Source organism: Idiotropiscis lumnitzeri, chromosome 5 (assembly GCF_059441095.1).
Source record: "Idiotropiscis lumnitzeri isolate Australia: NSW breed Sydney's pygmy pipehorse chromosome 5, RoL_Ilum_1.0, whole genome shotgun sequence".
NCBI classification, from domain to species: Eukaryota; Metazoa; Chordata; class Actinopteri; order Syngnathiformes; family Syngnathidae; genus Idiotropiscis; species Idiotropiscis lumnitzeri.
In genome coordinates this window covers 7,092,256-7,111,030 of record NC_142395.1, presented here as the reverse complement: position 1 = coordinate 7,111,030, position 18,775 = coordinate 7,092,256, and the positions used below count along the sequence as shown (strand labels likewise).

At 39.0% G+C, this 18,775-nt stretch overlaps 1 protein-coding gene across 1 annotated transcript; it reads left to right on the top strand.

Annotated features, from left to right (window-relative positions):
* The first annotated feature begins 416 nt into the window (after positions 1-416).
* On the top strand, positions 417-17,026 carry LOC148336755 (aggrecan core protein-like). The gene is made up of 19 exons (XM_088296245.1): positions 417-573; positions 4,180-4,269; positions 4,373-4,464; positions 5,824-6,115; positions 6,569-6,743; positions 6,821-6,948; positions 7,063-7,356; positions 7,577-7,879; positions 8,034-8,208; positions 8,280-8,407; positions 8,649-8,939; positions 9,012-9,110; positions 9,201-10,610; positions 10,998-11,075; positions 13,606-13,764; positions 14,274-14,356; positions 15,348-15,492; positions 15,561-15,743; positions 15,825-17,026. The coding sequence occupies exons 2-19, from the start codon at positions 4,182-4,184 to the stop codon at positions 15,899-15,901; spliced, it is 4,200 nt and encodes a 1,399-aa protein (XP_088152371.1). The 5' UTR covers positions 417-573; positions 4,180-4,181; the 3' UTR covers positions 15,902-17,026.
* Positions 17,027-18,775: the final 1,749 nt, after the last annotated feature.

The following is an 18,775-nucleotide window of genomic DNA, read 5'->3' as shown; positions in this document are numbered from 1 at the left end:
ACATTGTGAACCTGTAATTGCTGAAAATCTTCAGTGACAAGTATATAGAAGCTCTTTATCCCAAATTACTGTATATATTGAATGCTACAATTATTGTTCCAACCAGTATAACCTCAAATGTTACAAAAATATATCCTGGTAAGATAATTAAATAAATAAAAATCTTTCTCTTCATTTTATTATGCCCCTTTGTTTGGACTTTAATTCAATCAAAGAGCATAATGTGTGCCATATTTGGAAAGAATGTGGTGCTTCTTTGGATGTGCAAGCCCCTTTTTTGAGTCCATTTCCTGGGCAGCCTCGGACACATATCCAGCAACAGTCTGCTTTTATTTTGAAAGCAGTAACTGTGTCCCCTGCCGTTTCTGGATGAGGACCTGGATGACTGTGGCTCCCTCTCAGATTTGACAGCCACTGTTTTTCTTTCCTCTGCACACTGTCAAACATCCTGAGATTGCTGCTACTAACTCGGATTTTGTTACGGACAAAGCTGCAACTGAGAGTGCTACTGGGGCAAAGACAAGGTGCTAAGGAAAAGTCGGACTTAGACCCGAGAACATTTTTCTTCAACAGGTGTGTAATTGATCTTCTTCACAAGTTATGCGTGTTATATTATTTTAAGAAATGTGGATACAATAAACAGGACATATTTAATCGAATTATACCTTAAAGAAATATTTATCATTATTATTCTTTTGCAACTAAATTCACTTGTAAAAAGTATTTTTATTGTGTCTCATCAAGAGCTGGAAAAGAAGTAGACACTTGTGTCCCTCACAGAATGTTAAAAAAAAAATCCATTTATCTCAATACAACATTTTTGCAACAGTACATAAAATCCTCCAAAATAAATAAATTCAGTATGTTGCTTGAATATCAGATTAATCTGAGGTAAAATGCATTTTAAAATTCATACTGTACACATTGTCCATATTGGTAATTATTTCAGTACTGTATTGTCCAACGCATTATTTGTATTGTTTAAACGTATTAATATTTTCACTGTTCTCACATTTGTGATGATTATTAATGAAAATAAACTGGAAATAATTTGTAATGTAGACAACACTGCTGAACACTATAACACATGTGGTCACATGACCAAAGAACATCATTCAGTAAGACCTTCTTGAGGATCAAAGCCCCCTCATGACTCCAACAACTCCTCCCAACATGTCTTGTACTTTTTCAAGTCTCCTGCATGAATGTTGGCAGTGTTTGGAAAGGGATGGAAAGGACAGACTTTGTTTACGCAAGTCCTGATGTCATCAGAGCTCCAATAATGCAGACTTCAAGAAGAACAAATCCAGTCTTATGGGCTCAGTTTCTCTGGGAGTGGACCTCGCCACAGAACATGAATGAGGCCAGTGTGAAGTGTGCCACCAGGGCGGCTCACACAGTCAGTAGTGAATGAAGTGTCAATTAGACCAAAGACCAAATCTCAGTCCTGGACAGGCACTCCCTCCAGATTTTAAACAAGTTCTTGAAGGACCCTCTGTGTCTGACTCTAGCTTGAACAGAAGCAGTTCAATACAAAACCCAGGGTGACATCAAGGTCACATGATGTACAAACATGGAATTGCCTTTCAGTGTCAACCTGAACAAGCACATAATAGAAAAACAGGAAGTTGATTGAAATGATACATTTTAGTTGTTCAAACAACAAATTCCTAAATAAATTACACCCATTAAATGCATGCATGCCTGCACCTGAATTATATGAGTCATTTTCTTGTAATTTGATCAATAACAGTAAAGATGTTTGTCAAAACCAAAACAAATTCAGCCTATTTTTCATGTCAATTTGTTTTTATATGTGTAAATGTCACTCTTGAAGTCCTATTCTCAAAAATGTATTAATTTACAATTTTATGAATTCATAGTAATTCCTTATTGACATGGCCCACTGAAAAATACTTTTTGTATAATAGAAAAGACAAATGTGAATATCAGCTTCATAAAAACCCTGAGAGTTGCACAATTTCCTCATTTTCCTCCAAACACTGCAGTTACAAGTGCTTAAAGTATCATAATTATGCATTAAACACACAACACTCTCGTCTATATACAATCGGAATAACAGTGAAGACATGCAATAGTTGCGTCATTTTCCAGCTCAGTTATAACACAATTTATTTTGCTGTTTGGTATGGCTGTCTCATTATAGCACTTCAGCTCACAGGTCCTTCTGGTGTACTAAAATAACATAATGAGGCTCTACAAAGTGGCATTAATGGTAAAGACAGCCTGAGTGGAAAAGATGGACCATTTGAAAATGAACAGCAAAACAAAATGAACTCAGGAGACAAAGTTAGTTTTCATGGCAACTGCACATTAAGCAAAAGGAGTAAACTCCTGCAGATCCAAAAATTGAATTAGCATCTTTAGAAAACATGTTTCACGTCATGTAACTTCATTTAGTCCATGGTCCAAACCACAATTCAGTACCATTCAGGGTGGCAAAGTCTAGTAACGACTTTTCAAAAGGTATTTGTCGATAGATGACGTTTGGGTATGATAACGCATCATTATCAGCCCATTAATATAATCCTCCCATTTAAGAAATTGGATTCATGGTGCTGGTGCATATTCTATTTAATGCTCATTTTCAGATCTTTACCCATCTTTTAGGTGGGTACGTTTGGAACCATTTTAAAAGGGAATCATATCTTTCATTTAAACCCATTTTTACATTTGTTTAACAAAAAGAGGTCACTAGGACTTTTCAGTGTGTCAACAACAGGTAATTTTCAACAATTTTAGCCTAAACCTCTATTTGAACATTGTGAGGCGTAAGAACGAGACTGGCACAAATAACAAAAAGCAAAACGCTCACAGGTCACAGGTCACAACAACTATCCCTATTGACAATCATACCAAAGGACAATTTAGAGTGTCCAGTCAACCTGCCATGCATGTTATTGGAATTCGGGAGAAACTAGAGTACCCGGAGGAAACCCATGCAGACACGGGAAGAACATGCAAACTCCACACAGAAAGGCCAGAGATCACCCGACCTCTGCACTGGGAGGTCATCGTGCTAACCAGTTGTCCACCATGCCGCCATAATAAATATTTGTATTAATAAATAGTATTCCACTAATAGATGTGATTGGTTACCTATAGTTGAATATAGATGACTATAATGATGATGATGATGATGATGAAGCATTGGTCTTTATATATATATATATATACGTATGTATATATACATGTATATATATACTTGGGCATTCAGACAGATGTTCACTTAATTTATCAACTGCGTCTCGAATATCAAAGATTTTTTTAATGAAATTGCGTGTATGTAAAAATAATGTGAAAGCAAATGCCTAATCAGAATCAGAAATCCTTTTGTCATTGTACTCAAGTGTGCAACGAGATTAGAGAGCTCCCCTCTCCAGTGCAATACAACAATAATTCAGTTAAATATATAAATTAGATAAATAAGAGAATAATTACTGTGATGGAAAGTAATACGAAATAGGATATATAAAAACACATCACGTCGCTAATCAATGGAATTGGATAAAATTAGTTTGACAGAGCAGTGTCAGGTGACCCTGTCAAATGTTTCCTACAAGTCCACCAGGTGTCAGTATTCAGCAACACAGTGTCAACACAGTGTCAATACATTGTGTCACTGTGTCGAAACGATACAGGATGCCTCATCTACCCAACACAGACGCAGATGCGGAAGTAGAAGTAGAAGTGGGAATGTGACCACGAGACCATAGGGAGAAACCTGCAAGGTACATCGAGAGGCAGAAATTGTGGTGTCCATCCATCCATCCATTCAAACATCTATTATCTCCCGCTTATCAGGGGGTACTCCAGTTTCCACCCACATTCCTAAAACATGCATGGTAGGCAACCATTTCAGGGTGTCCCTCGCCTGCTGCCCGAAGACGGCTGGGGTCGGCTGTAGCACGACCGTGACACTTGTGAGGAAAAGCGGCTCAGATAATGGATGGCTGAATGATCATTATTTCGGTTTTCAAACTTTTGATGACATTTTGTTGGTTGGTGTGCCGTGAGATTTATTTTAAAAATTGGTACCTGAACTCAATAAAGGATGAGAAATAACACTACCTCACTATATATAATAAATGAAGCAATTTTTTCTGTGCTGTGTGCAGATTGCACATTGAATTTAAACATATTCTCCTGCCATTTCAGATATGATCAGACGGGCTGTTCATCTTTGTGTTTGTCTAAATGTCATCTCAGCATCATTTGATTACATGTATGATGACCACTCCTTCCGAGGTAAGAAAAGCTACTACATTTTACTTTTAATTTTTTCTTTTATTGAAATGATTGAAATGATGTGTACTTCCTGTACTACATTGTATGTGGCTCCCTTAAACAGACCCAGCAGATGTACTGAACGTGAGCATACCTCTACAAAACCCACAGCGGCCGCTACTTGGAGGCACATTAATACTTCCATGCTACTTTCAGGTGTGTGGGTGTGTGTGTGTGTGGGGGTGTGTGTGTGTGTGTGTGTGTTTGAGCCACGTTTAAAACTCCTGTGTGGTATATGAAAAAATGCCACCCCAAACTCCCGCCCCCCATTATTTTTCATGAATTATGAACCGTAAAGACATCCGGCCCTATTACGTTAGCTTGTCCCCGTACACTTGCTGTAAAAATAGGCATAACTTCATTTTTGAGCCAGTGTAAATCTAATTTAATATAGGGGCTGGGTTCACCTCTCTGGGTGTTCCGGCGCATGGAGTTGCCTCGCCCCCATTTGGTAACAGAAATTAGTCTGAGCTCTGCATAAAAACGAGCGCATCGTCATTTTTGTGCCAGGGCAATTTGCGTGTTTGTGAATTTGGTAGAGGCAATACCTTTTACTGGGCGCAACTGCAAACTTATTTACATAAGTAGATTAGATTTTTAACTCAAGTGCTTTGACTTGGCCGGTCTGTATCATGGCCGGTCGATGCGCATGACGGCCACCACGCACACAGTGTTGTCGATTAACTTCCATAGCGTGACGTCCGCCGTCACAACCACCTGAATAATATTAAACTATTAAGATGTTTGACAGGTCCCCCCTCCCCTGGCACACATTATAATTACGGTCATGGCACTGCATGGAATCGCCTGCGGGTTGCTCAGCTCATGATAAGAATGTAAAGTAATTCACAGAAAATTCAACATTTATTTTTAAAATTCTGATCGGCCCTTAATGGTAAATGTGGACTTAACAGTCTGTGGTGCAAGTCGGTCTCTGCTCATGGCAAAAGCTTGCTATTTCGTTTTCCGCAATGCCAAGCACGGCATACTTGGGCGCACTGCAGTCGGAACGCTCTGATTTTGATCCCAACGATGGATGCCACGGTGACTGGCCGGGAAAATAACGACTTCCATCCGACAATACAATAGTCTCCTTATGCCCAAATGTACCAGTTTAAAGTCGAGCAAAATACCAAAACAACGAAAACTGCCCCCATGCACACAGACTGTGTTTTGCGCTAGACTCTGATTCCATTATGCTGTTTTATAAATCTCCCATGGTTTTGCTTCACATTATTTGGTAGTTGAGTGTAATGTACCATACTTGACACAAGCAACCACTAGACAAGTAAGTTTAACTTTTGGAATGAATAACCAATCCCAAAAGCAACTTCATGTCAACAGTAAATTATTATTTTCCTTTATTACTGGGATCAAAATCTATGACACCCTGTTTGAGGCATTCTTGTAATCATCTTGTAATCTCTAATCTCGTTGCACACTTGAGTACAATGACAATAAAGGGATTTCTAATTTCTAAATAGAGTCCAATGGATTTTTCTCTTTTTAAAATAGGACCACACTGTTTTAGACCCCGGAGCTCCCAACATCGCTCCACTTTCTCATCGCATCAAATGGAGCCTCATGACCAAAGACAAGGTCTCAACTATTTTAGTTGCTTTGGAGGGAGAAGTGCATATCAGCGAGAGCTACCTGGACAGGGTTCATCTGGTGGGCTACCCTTTGACCCCGACAGATGCTAGTATCAAGATATCTGAGTTAAGGTCCAGTGATTCTGGTGTCTACCGCTGCGAGGTTCAACATGGTATTGAGGACAATCATAATGATGTACAAGTGAAGGTTCAAGGTAGGCAAAATGTGAAGAGTGTAATTTTGTCTATGTTTTTTTTCAGTCTACTGAATGCTGCAGGGAGTAAAGAGATTGCAATCCCCTTCCGGCTTTGAATACTTCCTCAGACAAGTAGTCCTGTGAACAAGCCTAGATTGAATCAAATTATATTCATATTTTCAATCGGACTGATATTTTCGTAGGCAGATGTTCATATTTATAGATGTGTTTATTCACAAGAATAATACATTGCTGTTCAAAAAAAAGAAGCAAACTTCCTGTCTATCATCTTCCAGAGTGCACAATCACCTTGTAAAATGTTAAATTCAACATGTTGGTATGAAAAAAAAAAACGTCTATAAAAAATATTGGTTGTTAATAGAAAAATCAATATAATCTATATCAATATTCACATTTTGTATTTATTTGATTCCTGACTAAAGTTCTTCTCAAAGAATGTTGTCACTGCAGGTATTGTTTTCCACTACCGGCCCATTATTGGTCGCTACATGATGACCTTTGAAAAGGCAAGAGATGCATGCACCCAGAACAGTGCAGTCATGGCGTCACCTGAACAACTTCAAGCAGCTTTTGATGATGGATTCCACCAGTGTGATGCTGGCTGGCTTTCTGATCAGACAGTGAGGTCGGTTTATTCTATAGCCAAATGTCCGATTACTGTCGTCTTCCTCTGATTTATTGTCTCATATTGTCTTCAAATAGGTACCCAATTCATGATCCTCGCGTCAACTGCTATGGCGACAAAGAAAATTTACCCGGGGTTAGGACATACGGAGTGAGACAACTCAATGAGACTTATGACGTGTACTGCTTTGCTGAGAAAATGACAGGTTTTCATATATCTTCAGGAGAATATTGATCTTTGTCTGACATACGAGTTTGGTGTTTTTTATAGCAAGATCACTTCACTTGTTTCTCTAAAAAGCCTTTTCTGTCTTTTACAGGCACAGTTTTCCACACTACATCAGCAGAAAAGTTCACTTTCTTTGAGGCTGTGCTGGCATGTTCCACAAAAGGGGCCATGCTGGCTACTACTGGTCAGCTGTACTTGGCCTGGCAGGGTGGGATGGACATCTGCAATGCTGGTTGGCTGGTTGACAGAAGTGTACGCTACCCCATCAACATTCGGCGGCCACAGTGTGGAGGGGGTCTTCTGGGGGTGCGAACTGTTTACCTCCACACAAATCAGACAGGATATCCTCTTCTTCAGACTCACTATGATGCCTTCTGTTACACAGGTAACATCATTGTTAAGTACATCGGTAAGATTGTTAAGTGCATTTGAGGGGCCTGTTGGTAACAGTCTGGAGTTTTAATCATGACACAGGATTGGTCAAATTATCCAGAATAGTCATTTAGTAGCTTGTTCTCTAGAACACCCACACATACATGATTGTTATCGTTGTGCAGTTGAGTTTGTATTTGGATTTTATTAACTTTGTACTATATCACCCTCAGAATTCCCTGATGATGAAGGTTCTGGCTTAATAGAGGAAGGAAGTGGCGTATTGAGTGTTACCCCAGTGATCCAGAGCCAAGAGGTTTTCTTTGGCAAGCAAACAACTGAGAGTGAGGTGGCCGGAGGGGTGGAGACCCAACAACCTACCTTCATAGACTTGACCTATACTCGGAGTCCCAGTGAACTACCGCTAACTCAGCCACCTAACACCACAGACCTTCCCAGTGAAATGATAGAGCAGGTCACATTGCTGTCCACCCTCGGCAGGGAGCCAGAAAAAGTGATTGTGATACCTCCAAATGGTTAGTGATTTATATTTTTGATATAATGATGTAGCCTATAATATAACAACTCACTTCAAGCTGAATGGTCAGGATGTGCAGTATGCCCCTATTGTTCTTTGCAGTCCTTACACAAATGCATTGCTGTATTCAACATTGTTCCTTTTGCACAAAGGTGTGGTGTTTCATTACCGCTCACCGTCTGGCCGCTATGCCTTCACCTTTACTGATGCCCAGTTGGCTTGTCAGCGTGTCGGTGCATCCATTGCTACCCCTGAGCAGTTGCAGTTGGCATATGAAATGGGATACCACCAGTGTGACGCAGGATGGCTAATGGACCAGACAGTGAGGTATTTCTGATACATACCTGTGATTTCTGAGACACTCAAAATATTTTTGAAATGCTTGTGGTTAATTCCAGGAATCCCATTGCTTCACCTCGAGAAAAATGTGCGGGAGATGTAGGGGCTCAACCTGGAGTTCGGTCCTATGGGTTGAGGCCAGCAGATGAACAGTATGATGCTTATTGCTATGTTGATGGACTTAAAGGTAGGGAAAAAGTGTTGAACTAAATAGTAGTTACCAAGTTACTATGCAATTATGAAGGCTGGAAATAGTGTGAAAGATTTTTATACCCAAACACTTGTTAACATAGGCAATGTGCAGACCATCTTTACTTTATTTAACAACAGTTATCAACATAACGAGAAGAGATTCTTTGTATCAGATTTAGTTATTCAGTGTGTTTTCGCATCATCCAACATCCTTGAATGTCCTCAACTGCTTTTAGGTCAGGTTTTCCATCTTGGCTCTGATAAGGGTTTCACTTATGAGGAGGCGGCTACTCGCTGTCTCGAGCAGAACGCTAGTCTGGCCTCCACGGGAGAGCTCCACGCCGCCTGGAAACAGGGTTTTGACAAGTGTCGTGCTGGCTGGCTCAATGATCGCAGTGTCCGTTATCCCATCACTAACCCTCGTGCTGAGTGCGGAGCAGGAAAATCTGGAGTACACACTATTTACACTCATCCCAACCAGACAAGCCCCGATATTCACGACAGATTTGATGCATATTGTTTCACAGGTAAATACTCCCTCTCACGTTATATTTACATTTATGATGAATTACTATTTGACTACTGATGTATTTTTACAGCAGACATTTTATTAATTGCAAATGAAACTGGACTAAATATCACAGATATTCAGGGTGCCCTTCCCAATTTAACATCCATCACGGAATTAGTGAGATTTGGTAAGCACCATTTCAATCATTTTTTTTTAAAACTCATCGTCATTCCTTTTATTGCTCATGCATCTCACCCATGTTTGTATGTCTCTTCAGTGTTTACACCGATTGTCACACCTATCCCTGTGGAATCCTCAGGCTCGGGTTCAGGTTCAACAAATTTTGGATCGGGGTCTTCTATTGATAACACATCTGGAGACCTGTCTGGTTCTGGTGACCAGGTTATCTCTGGAGACATTTCTGGCTCTGGAGACAAGCTTATATCTGGGGATGTGTCAGGCTTTGGAAGCCTGTCTGGTTCTGGGGACAAGCTTATCTCCAAAGAAGTGGCTGGTTTTGGACATCAGTTTATGCCTAGAGACCTGTCCGGCTCTGGAGACATGGTGGGCAGTACTAGTGCTGACCTGCCTTATAGCACATCAGGTGCTATTAGTGAAGATTCTTCTGGGTCAGGTGTCAAGGGAGGACAAGTAATAACTGCTGTTTTGTTTTCTAACAGTGACACTGATCTATCAGGAGAATACGCCATTTCAGAGAGTTTCCAAAAAGCACAAGAGGCGAGCACAAAAATCATTTTAAATTCTACAGAAATAGGTTCAGGTATGCTTAGTGGTAGTAGAGAGCTATCTGGATCTGGTATTGATCCAGCTTTCAGCTCTGCAGCAAGTGGGTTTTTCAATGAATTTTCAGGCGATGATGGTCAGTTCTCTAGGATGTCATCTGGTGTTATAAAAAACCCAGACTTTTCTGGTTTCTCCTATTCAGGAATTGTCAGTGATCAATCAGGGCATATTGCTGGAGCTGTAGATGCTAAGATCTTGCTGATAGATAATGAATTGATTGACACATCTGCTGCTATTACCCAAAAAGAGTATGAGCTTGGAGGGGGACTACTGGTTTCCAGTGGCTCCGGGTACAGTTCTGGGATGTCCACAGATGATCTCAGTGGCTCGGCTTCTGGAAGTGGTTCTAGGTCCTTTTCAGGTGTAGCCTTTGATGTGTCAGGATTTACTGACCTGACAGAGTCATCAATTGGGGAGCAAGAAGCCTCTGGCTATTCTCTTTTCAACTCTGGAGAGGCCAGTGGTGAGAATGTGTCAGGAATTAGCTCCTTGGAGCTTTTATCCGGGTCTGAAATGTCTGGAGAAGGTGAAAATGTGACATTATTGACTCGGGATGTTATGAGAGGAGTATCTACAAACCTAACTTTGTCTGAGGAGATTCAACAAGCGAGAGTGGAGTACAGTGGGGAAGAAGTCAACAACAGTGGCTTCCACAAAGAGGATAGAGATGTTAACATGTCAATTCCTTCAGAAACTCATTATGGAGAGCCATCACAGGTTATGCCATCAACGTCCACTCAGTGGGAGACTGCTGCACCGACTGATGTCCCAAAGAGTCTATCACGGGCCCTTGCTTCTAAGCTTGCTCCAGTTGGACTTTCTGCGCTTCCCAATGTCATTCCAGCTGTTAATGGAAGTCATGAGGATGCTGAACATGTTCAGGGTATGTTAGCCAATTGCAATTAGACTTAATGTCTGTTAGTTTTCTAGATTTTTTTTTTGTTGACATATTTCTTTTAGAAATGACCAGATATTATCACTATCTCAACTGCATCAAATGTTTGTGATTTCTTTCTTTTTTGTTGTGGGCCACACGAAATATACCGCAAAGTGTGAGATTATTGAGATTGATAACATCAGCAAATTATGATAAATTGCCACAGATTGTACACTATTACTTGATGACACATACCAAATATTACTGACAACACACAATTCAACCGCAGATGATGTTGAGAGTAGTGATTTCTCACTCAGAAGTTTATGAGTAAAACTAGGTCACGAAGTTTATGTACCAGTTGTGTTACTGTAACAAAACCTCTCTTTTCAGGTGGCACTGATCCATGTAAACCAAACCCCTGCGGTGATGCCTTGTGCAAAGTCGAAAAGGGGTTTGCTTCCTGCCATGGTAAGTCCCAATGACCACTGTCATTTTAGAGGAGTCAAGTAATGAAGAGAAAATACTCTGTAACCTTACATAAGCAGAAATTTTGGATATCTACATTTTAGTGAAGTACTGGTAGTTATTTTTGAGCCTACTTATTATTTCAACCACTTACATTTTTATGCAAATATCTGTTCTTTCTCCTCTTTACACACACAAAAAAGCCTCATTTCTATTTCATTTTGGGTTGTGTTGTGTTCATTCCAGTTCAACATCGATCAAATCACCAATCCAGATAAATTGCGCAAAGACATATCAAGTGATTTCAATTGTGGTGGGATGAAAAGTATTCACACATACTATTCTGACACTCTGTTGGTTTGTGTGCGACCAGAGTTGTGAAAAGAATTAATATTCAAGATTCAAGTAGAGATTAATTATTAATTAATTATCCACTCCAGCTTTTGACTTCAGTAAAAGTGTCAAATTAATGCTTTTAAAACTCTCAAACGCTGGTCTTCAAGGGCCGCTTTCTTGCCTGTTTAAGAATTTTCCTACCTGCATCACACCTGCTTCAAATGATCAGCAAATCAGCAAGTTCTGCTGTGGCCTAATAACGATCCTAATTATTTGAATCAGTTGAAGGAGGAAACCTCTTGAACATGCCAGAAAGTGGCCCTCCAAAGTTAAAGGTATTGCAAGAATGAAAAAAAATGCATTCAAGCATTAGTCAAGTTTCTTTTGATTACGATCTTTGTGCCGTGATGGTCTAAATATGATTTTCTGATTAATCGTGTGTTTGTGGAATAATAATTAATCAGGTGAATCCACCCCATCCTGAAGTATTTGACTTGACTTTCAGGCCAAACGCTTGGGCCACATCACAGGCAACGCTATATGTCTGCACTAATTTGAATGTAACGAGTTGTAAAACATTTGTTGCCTTACATCATATGCAAGTAGAATGCGTCATTTTGTCAATTTCCTTCGCGGAAAATGGGTTTAAATGACAGTTGCACATGATCTACTATGAGTATGCGTGTTTTGTAATGATAGTAACTTTTTTTTAAAAACACTTTATTTGGCGGCTTAAAATGAAAAGAAACTGTATTTGGGGTGTTATGTTTTGCTTTCCCTTTTGTGTTATCAAATATCTATTGTCGCAGCTCCAATATCACTGTACCGAGTGTGTTTATCAAAATTCTTTTCAGCTTTGACGTAATTTGGGATCTCTGCTGTCCTTGCCCATTAGCTTTGCTTTGCTATGTGCATGCTTAGAAAGCGGCCACATGTGCTTACATGGATCCTCTCATACTATTGAAATTTTTACACAGACAACAGACAATCTGGTGCAACAAACTGATTCCACCTACAAATATTGCTCATTTTTTCATATTAATGTTGGCAAAGTAAAAAAAATATTTGATGTATAAAACTGAAATACTTTTTAATTTTAAAGACAACAAATAACATGATTGATCAAATTCATATGCAGTCAGTTTTGTACAGATTGGAAGTTGCAACAAGTTCATGATTAGTCCTGTAAATAGTCGCTTGTCAGAAAAACCTAACCTTCCACCTTTGCTTCCAATACTTTGCTAAAAACAGTAGTATTGCTCACCCACATTTTTTGCAGAGTTAGATGTTTGCCACTCCAATCCATGTGCCAATGGAGCCACCTGTGTGGAGAATGCAGACTCTTACAAATGCTTATGCCTGCCAAGCTACGGAGGGGAGCGCTGTGAGATTGGTATGAGTTTGGCTCCTGCTGAGAGATACTAACAACAGCTTCTCAACAGCCTAGGCCATAGACACACATTAAGTACAAAGTAGACCAAATATTCATTGATTAGTTGCATATTTTCCCGCACAGTGGTGATATACTTCTATTGGGAATGGATCATATAACTGATACATATTAACAAATTTCCATTGGTGTGGTCTTGATTTCTTGGTTCCCATCATTTAAGCGGTGAGCAGAACTTAACCTTTTTTTTCTCCACTATATGATATTATAAAGGGTTCCCACAGAACTGTACTCGCTATTGCCACATTCCCACTTTCAAAACTAGTCACTGCAACATATGATTTCTCCTATCTGGACAACTTGAGTTCAGGGTCATAAATTGGTACGACCTCATTCACGGTGCATGTACAAAAACAATACAGCCTGCCAATTACTGTACCAACAGGCCTATTTCTATACATAAACTAAAACACCATAAAACAAACGGCAGCTGAATCCCGCAAAGCATGCTAAGAAACGATGTCCAGAAACTCCACAACACAATATAATGATTCTTGTGTATCATACAGAAAAATTACTTTTGAGGGCAACAGTAATGTAAGTAGCGGTAATGCATGATAAGAAGCTGCTTATCATCATGGCTTGCACGTTTGTTTTCCAACTCATTTAGAATAGCCCTAATAGACCCTTTAACCTCATTTTCAGTTGCAAACCCTAAAATGTGAAAACACAGGTTAAGTTGCCATAGAATCTCTTTTTGGTTATTGCCTAATTCCCATGATCCTCCCTTTGGTCTTGTGGCTGCAGATGAGCATCAGTGTGAAAAGGGTTGGATTAAGTTTCAGGGGAACTGCTACTTGTACTTCAGTGATCGAGAGATGTGGCTGGATGCTGAGCAACGCTGCCGGAATCGGAATGCACATCTGGTCAGCATCATAACACCAGAGGAGCAACACTTTGTCAATTGTGAGTGCTTTAGGATATGTAAAATGCAGAGGTGGGCATTCCGTCAGTATGATGGAAGGTCCGATGGTCCGTCACTGATAGACAACCGGATTATTGGCGATTGACCAATGACAAACGATGGGAAACTTAAAAAAAAACAATTTTTTTTTAAATAGATAACATAAAAAAAACTTAGACAGGACATTTAGGTCTGCCCATATTTACCACACTCCAGCAGTGTTTGCAATGCCCGGTGGTAACTTGAGCAGGGTGTTTTCTTCTGAGGGGATGCGCTCAAGACATACAGCTAATATGGCACAGTATTTGCAAAGTATGCAAATTATTTTTTAAGTAAATCAAACTGAGTTAACTGAGTTAAAATATTTGACTGAGTTACATTTTTTTGGATTAATCACCTGAGTTAATGCTTTAATTTTGACAGCCCTAATATATATATATGTATATATATATATATATATATATGTATATATATATATTTAGCAGAATGAGTAACCATTTACCCCCTTTAGCCAATGCACAAGATTATCAGTGGATTGGACTCAATGACAAGACAGTAGAAAAGGACTTCCGCTGGACAGATGGGACTCCACTGGTGAGTGACAAACTGAAAATAATTTTGCAACTCAACTCAGCCGCATTTACAGTATAGAGCACTTTGATACAGTTCTTGGCAGCATTACTCAATCCATATGCTTGGAGCATTCCTACAGAAAATAATTGTGCATTAATCCAATTTTACCAGGAGAGATTTTTATGAACTAATCTAGCTTGCTGTGTAAACAGTCAGTTTTATTTTGTGCAGAGTAAAGCGACATGACTCGCCTTTGTCTCCTCATCTTACCCTTTATCGCATTTCCACAACCTTATGATTTCCATAAATGTGATTAAGAATTAAACCAACAAAATGTTGACTTGTAAAGTGGTAGTAAATATTCAAGTGGTCTTTTTAATGCTTAGAGTGTATCCGTGTTTGGTTTAAAGCTGCTGTAAAGCTGCTTTATCATTTTAGGAATAAAATAAAATTTGCAAAAATGTACATCTGCAGGTGAGCTGAAGCTTTGACGTACTCATTTAACAAATGTCCAATACGAGCCACCGGTCGCTTATTGTAGTGTATTTGATATTGCACAACATATGCCATGCTACTGATCACATGGATTACAATATAGCAATATAGTTATGGACAGTTGGTAAGATTGAAGCTTTATAAGAAGAATACCATAGACAATACTTTGACCTTTCAAAATGCCTGATCTATTCTTTGTGCTGTCTTGTGCTGATTTTTTTTTAGATTGAATATTTTCTACTTATTTACGCATTCTATTATTTTACATATGAACTTTGCAAGTCGCTGATAGTGACTTGTGTGCAGGCAGCATGGGATTGGTTCCCACTCGGTGACGGTGTCTATGTCTGCCCTGTGGCTGGCTGCCGACCAGTTCAGGGCTTGGTGCGTCTTTCTCCCGTAGACAGCTGGGATAGGCTCCAGAACCCCCGTGACCCTGCACAGGCTAAGCGGTGTGGATGATAACATGACATGACATGATGTTAACTTTGTATTTTTTTTTTAACTTGGCCTAAAGCAATATGAAAATTGGAAGGCAAATCAACCAGATAATTACTCTAACGCTGGAGAAGACTGTGTGGTGATGATCTGGCATGCCGAGGGCCAGTGGAATGATGTGCCTTGCAACTATCACCTACCATTCACCTGCAAAAAAGGCCCAGGTATGTCAGTGACAGATTTATTCTTGTCCAATTCTTCCTGGTACAAAGTAAATTCATTTTCCCCTCAGTGTCTTGTGGTGCCCCTCCCTTAGTGGAGAATGCGCACATGTTTGGTAACAAAAAAGAGCAATACCCCATCAACTCAATCATCCGGTATCAGTGCAACCAAGGGTTTAGACAGCGCCACTCACCAGTTGTTCGCTGTAAAGCAGATGGGCAGTGGGAGAAACCTCAGGTGGAGTGTACTGACGGTGAGGGGAATTTGTAGATAAACCTTGCTTTTGTTTCACCTGTGTGAAATGTGTTTGAAAAAATGCATATTCTGTCTGCAGTGAAAGCAAGACAAAGAATACACCGGAGGGGCAACAACAGTCCTGTTCCAACGCCCACCACAAGCAACTTCCATTAGTAAAAATTAGATAATAATAAAATGTAGAGAAATATTTAAAAGAATATTTACAGCACTCAAAAATGCTTTTTAATATATTTTGATTATACATTATTATTTTTTTGTTGATCCTCATTATTTGTAATATATTTTTGGTGAATTCTTCATTGGGTATGTTTTTAACGACTTTAGTTTCAGTGCAACAGATTCATCGGAATTCATCATCATCCCCCGGCAGTTACGTATATCTTGATTGGTGTAGTTTAATAAGGTGTAGTTAAACGTGGTAACCGTCACACACACACAACATATTCATGAGTGGCACAGTGAGTGTCGGCTGCACTGAGCAGACGCGAGAAATTTAAAAAGTTGAATGAACCTAGAGCAACTCGTAGAAAAGGTGAGTGAATTCTACACACTGTAAGATCACTACTTTTTGAAAGAAGATTAATACTTATGATCCAACAGTTTTTTTAGGTTGGCTAGACTGAGTCCCTTTTTTAAGATGTTTCTTCATTATCACCTTCCTCATGGCTGTGCAGTGCACACCACCTCTGCGTCGTGATTTGGAAAATTAACCTGTTGTCTGTTTCATGTTTGTAATTTAAAGGAGTTTTTTTTTTTTTTAACAATTTAAAACAATTCCCACATATCATGACAACATCTGTGATAAGCGTTTATCAAAATACTCCAGGAAACAAAAATTACAAGTTGAATTGTATTTTCGCTTGTGGAGGCGGCTCCTCCTCACCAAGCTGCCAAATTACACGATGTCAACTTTCAATAGGTGTCAGCCATTGCTTGAAAATAGCGGCTCATTGCCAAGCCTAACTGTCAAATCATTGGCTGAGAAATCCATTGTGGGGGTATTGTAATTTATTGGCACTGTTACAACAAACTCAAAAAGGCTTGCTCACAGACGAATTTTTGGAAATGGGTAGCTCAGGATAGATTTGCTTAGTTGTCCAATCTCACATTGGATAGGTGAGCAAGTACCTTAGAGAGCCAGTTGAAAAAGGTCCATTTTCCGCAATATGGCCCAATCTCACGTGACAATGTCAATTGCCCGGCTTATCCTAGCTTTGACTGCTTTTATTTCTGCACTGTTATGTTTCTATTTTTTTCTTAAATTTGGGGGGCTGTGCCCTCTCTACATAATGCCAAGTACTTGTTACATCTTAAGATGAATATTATTTCAACATTGTGCATACCTGCTGAACCTGTTTTATCCATTCATTTCAAATAAAACTTACCGTGTACTTCACAATTTTTTTTATAGCGATTTCATTTTAGGATTGAAAAAAAAAAAAGAAACAACAACTTGGTCGTGTTGTTGGACTGTCGGCTATTCAAATGTAGGGCTAGACATTGATTTAGATTCCCAAAACCGATTCGGTTTACCTTGATTGATTTTTTTTATTCAGTCAAAGATGGATTTGATGCAGTACCAGTTTTACTTCCATATGGACCAAATTCATTGAAGAAGCAATGCTGCAAATAGTAGAAACATCTTGCTCTAGCTTGGTGCATTATGAACCCAAGGCGGCCCACTCACTACATTAATCATGCTTTTTCGTTTAATCAATTCAGGCAGGTTGTGTAAAAAAAAAAGTGGCAAAAACACATTGTAAACGTATTGTGACTGTCTCACAAAGTTTCAGTTCTTAGTTGTCTTTGTGTTTTTTTTTTTTAAACCCAAAACTTCCAGACAACTGCCTTCAACCTTGTTGGCACTGATTTCAGTGCTTCCGCCACGTTGTTTTGATGTGCTTTTTCTTGTTTTGATTCGCTAATCTCGCACTGTGATGAGATCTCATGTGACACAAAAAACAAAAAAAGGACATATTTAAAGGTTCGATTTATGGTTTTATGAATCGATAGTGGGCTATAAAAAGGAAAATGGATTCGATTTGATTAATGTTTTGTCCATGAGCAATTTTCTGAAGAAACCTAGAATGTAATTTTTATGAAATGTGAAAAAAAATAAGCTTAGGAACCCATAGGTTAAAGTCTAACCATGCAAGCACGTGAAAAATTACTTTAAAAAAAGTTGTTATTAAAATGTAAATATATTATTTCCAATTTTATATTGATTCAAAATAATTGTTCTTTTTTTTTCCAGTGATCATAGGCGATATAACCACAACCGAATATCTGTCATTCATTGTACGACATGAGTTTCTCATGTGATGTTTATGTTCTGAAAATATATACCAAATAAAAAAGCATACTTTGGATGTTAGTTTTTATCATAGAGATATATTTATGTGGAATAGAACTTGCTTTTTATTGGAATATTAAAACCCATTGAAAAATAAATTTTACTCCGAAAAAAGAATGAGACTCATTAAACTGAAGAGTTTTCAATCATCCCAGGTGAAGGATCGTTCTTATTTCGTCTGTGTCTCAGAGAGCCGTGTGTATTGAGGGAAACGGAATGTTCCTGTAATACTGACTCAGAGAAATAATAAAATAATGCTTAATTTGTATTTATCCAAAAGGGTGGCTTAAACATGACATCAGTGTTGCCTTGTGACTCAATGCAGTCCATTCAGCATTCTTTCCACCGTCTCCACTCCACAGACACCAGCTCACAGTCTGCAATCACTGAGCCTCATGACAAACTTCTGTTCTGACCATGTTATACACTCGTATATGAGGCTTGCAGCTGGTCAGTGTTGGGAAAGTTCATTTTCTACACAATCTAGTTCAAAGTTCAGCACACAAATTTTAAAGTAAACTAGTTAAGTGCATAGTTCATAATCTATTTTTTTTAAACTAAGTTCATTGTGCCAAAAATGAACAAGTTCATCGTTGTTTTTCCCTCCAAAGAGTTTCTGTTGAGCTGTTACTCCACAGCCTGCTGTCATTTCCCCAATGTTTCCACCCACGTCA

Coding starts and splice junctions, on each gene's coding strand:
- LOC148336755 (XM_088296245.1), top strand. CDS start 4,182: ATGATCAGACGGGCTGTTCATCTTTGTGTTTGTCTAAATGTCATCTCA. Junction 6,116..6,568: donor TGTACAAGTGAAGGTTCAAG/GTAGGCAAAATG, acceptor TTGTCACTGCAG/GTATTGTTTTCCACTACCGG. Junction 13,765..14,273: donor GGAGCAACACTTTGTCAATT/GTGAGTGCTTTA, acceptor TACCCCCTTTAG/CCAATGCACAAGATTATCAG.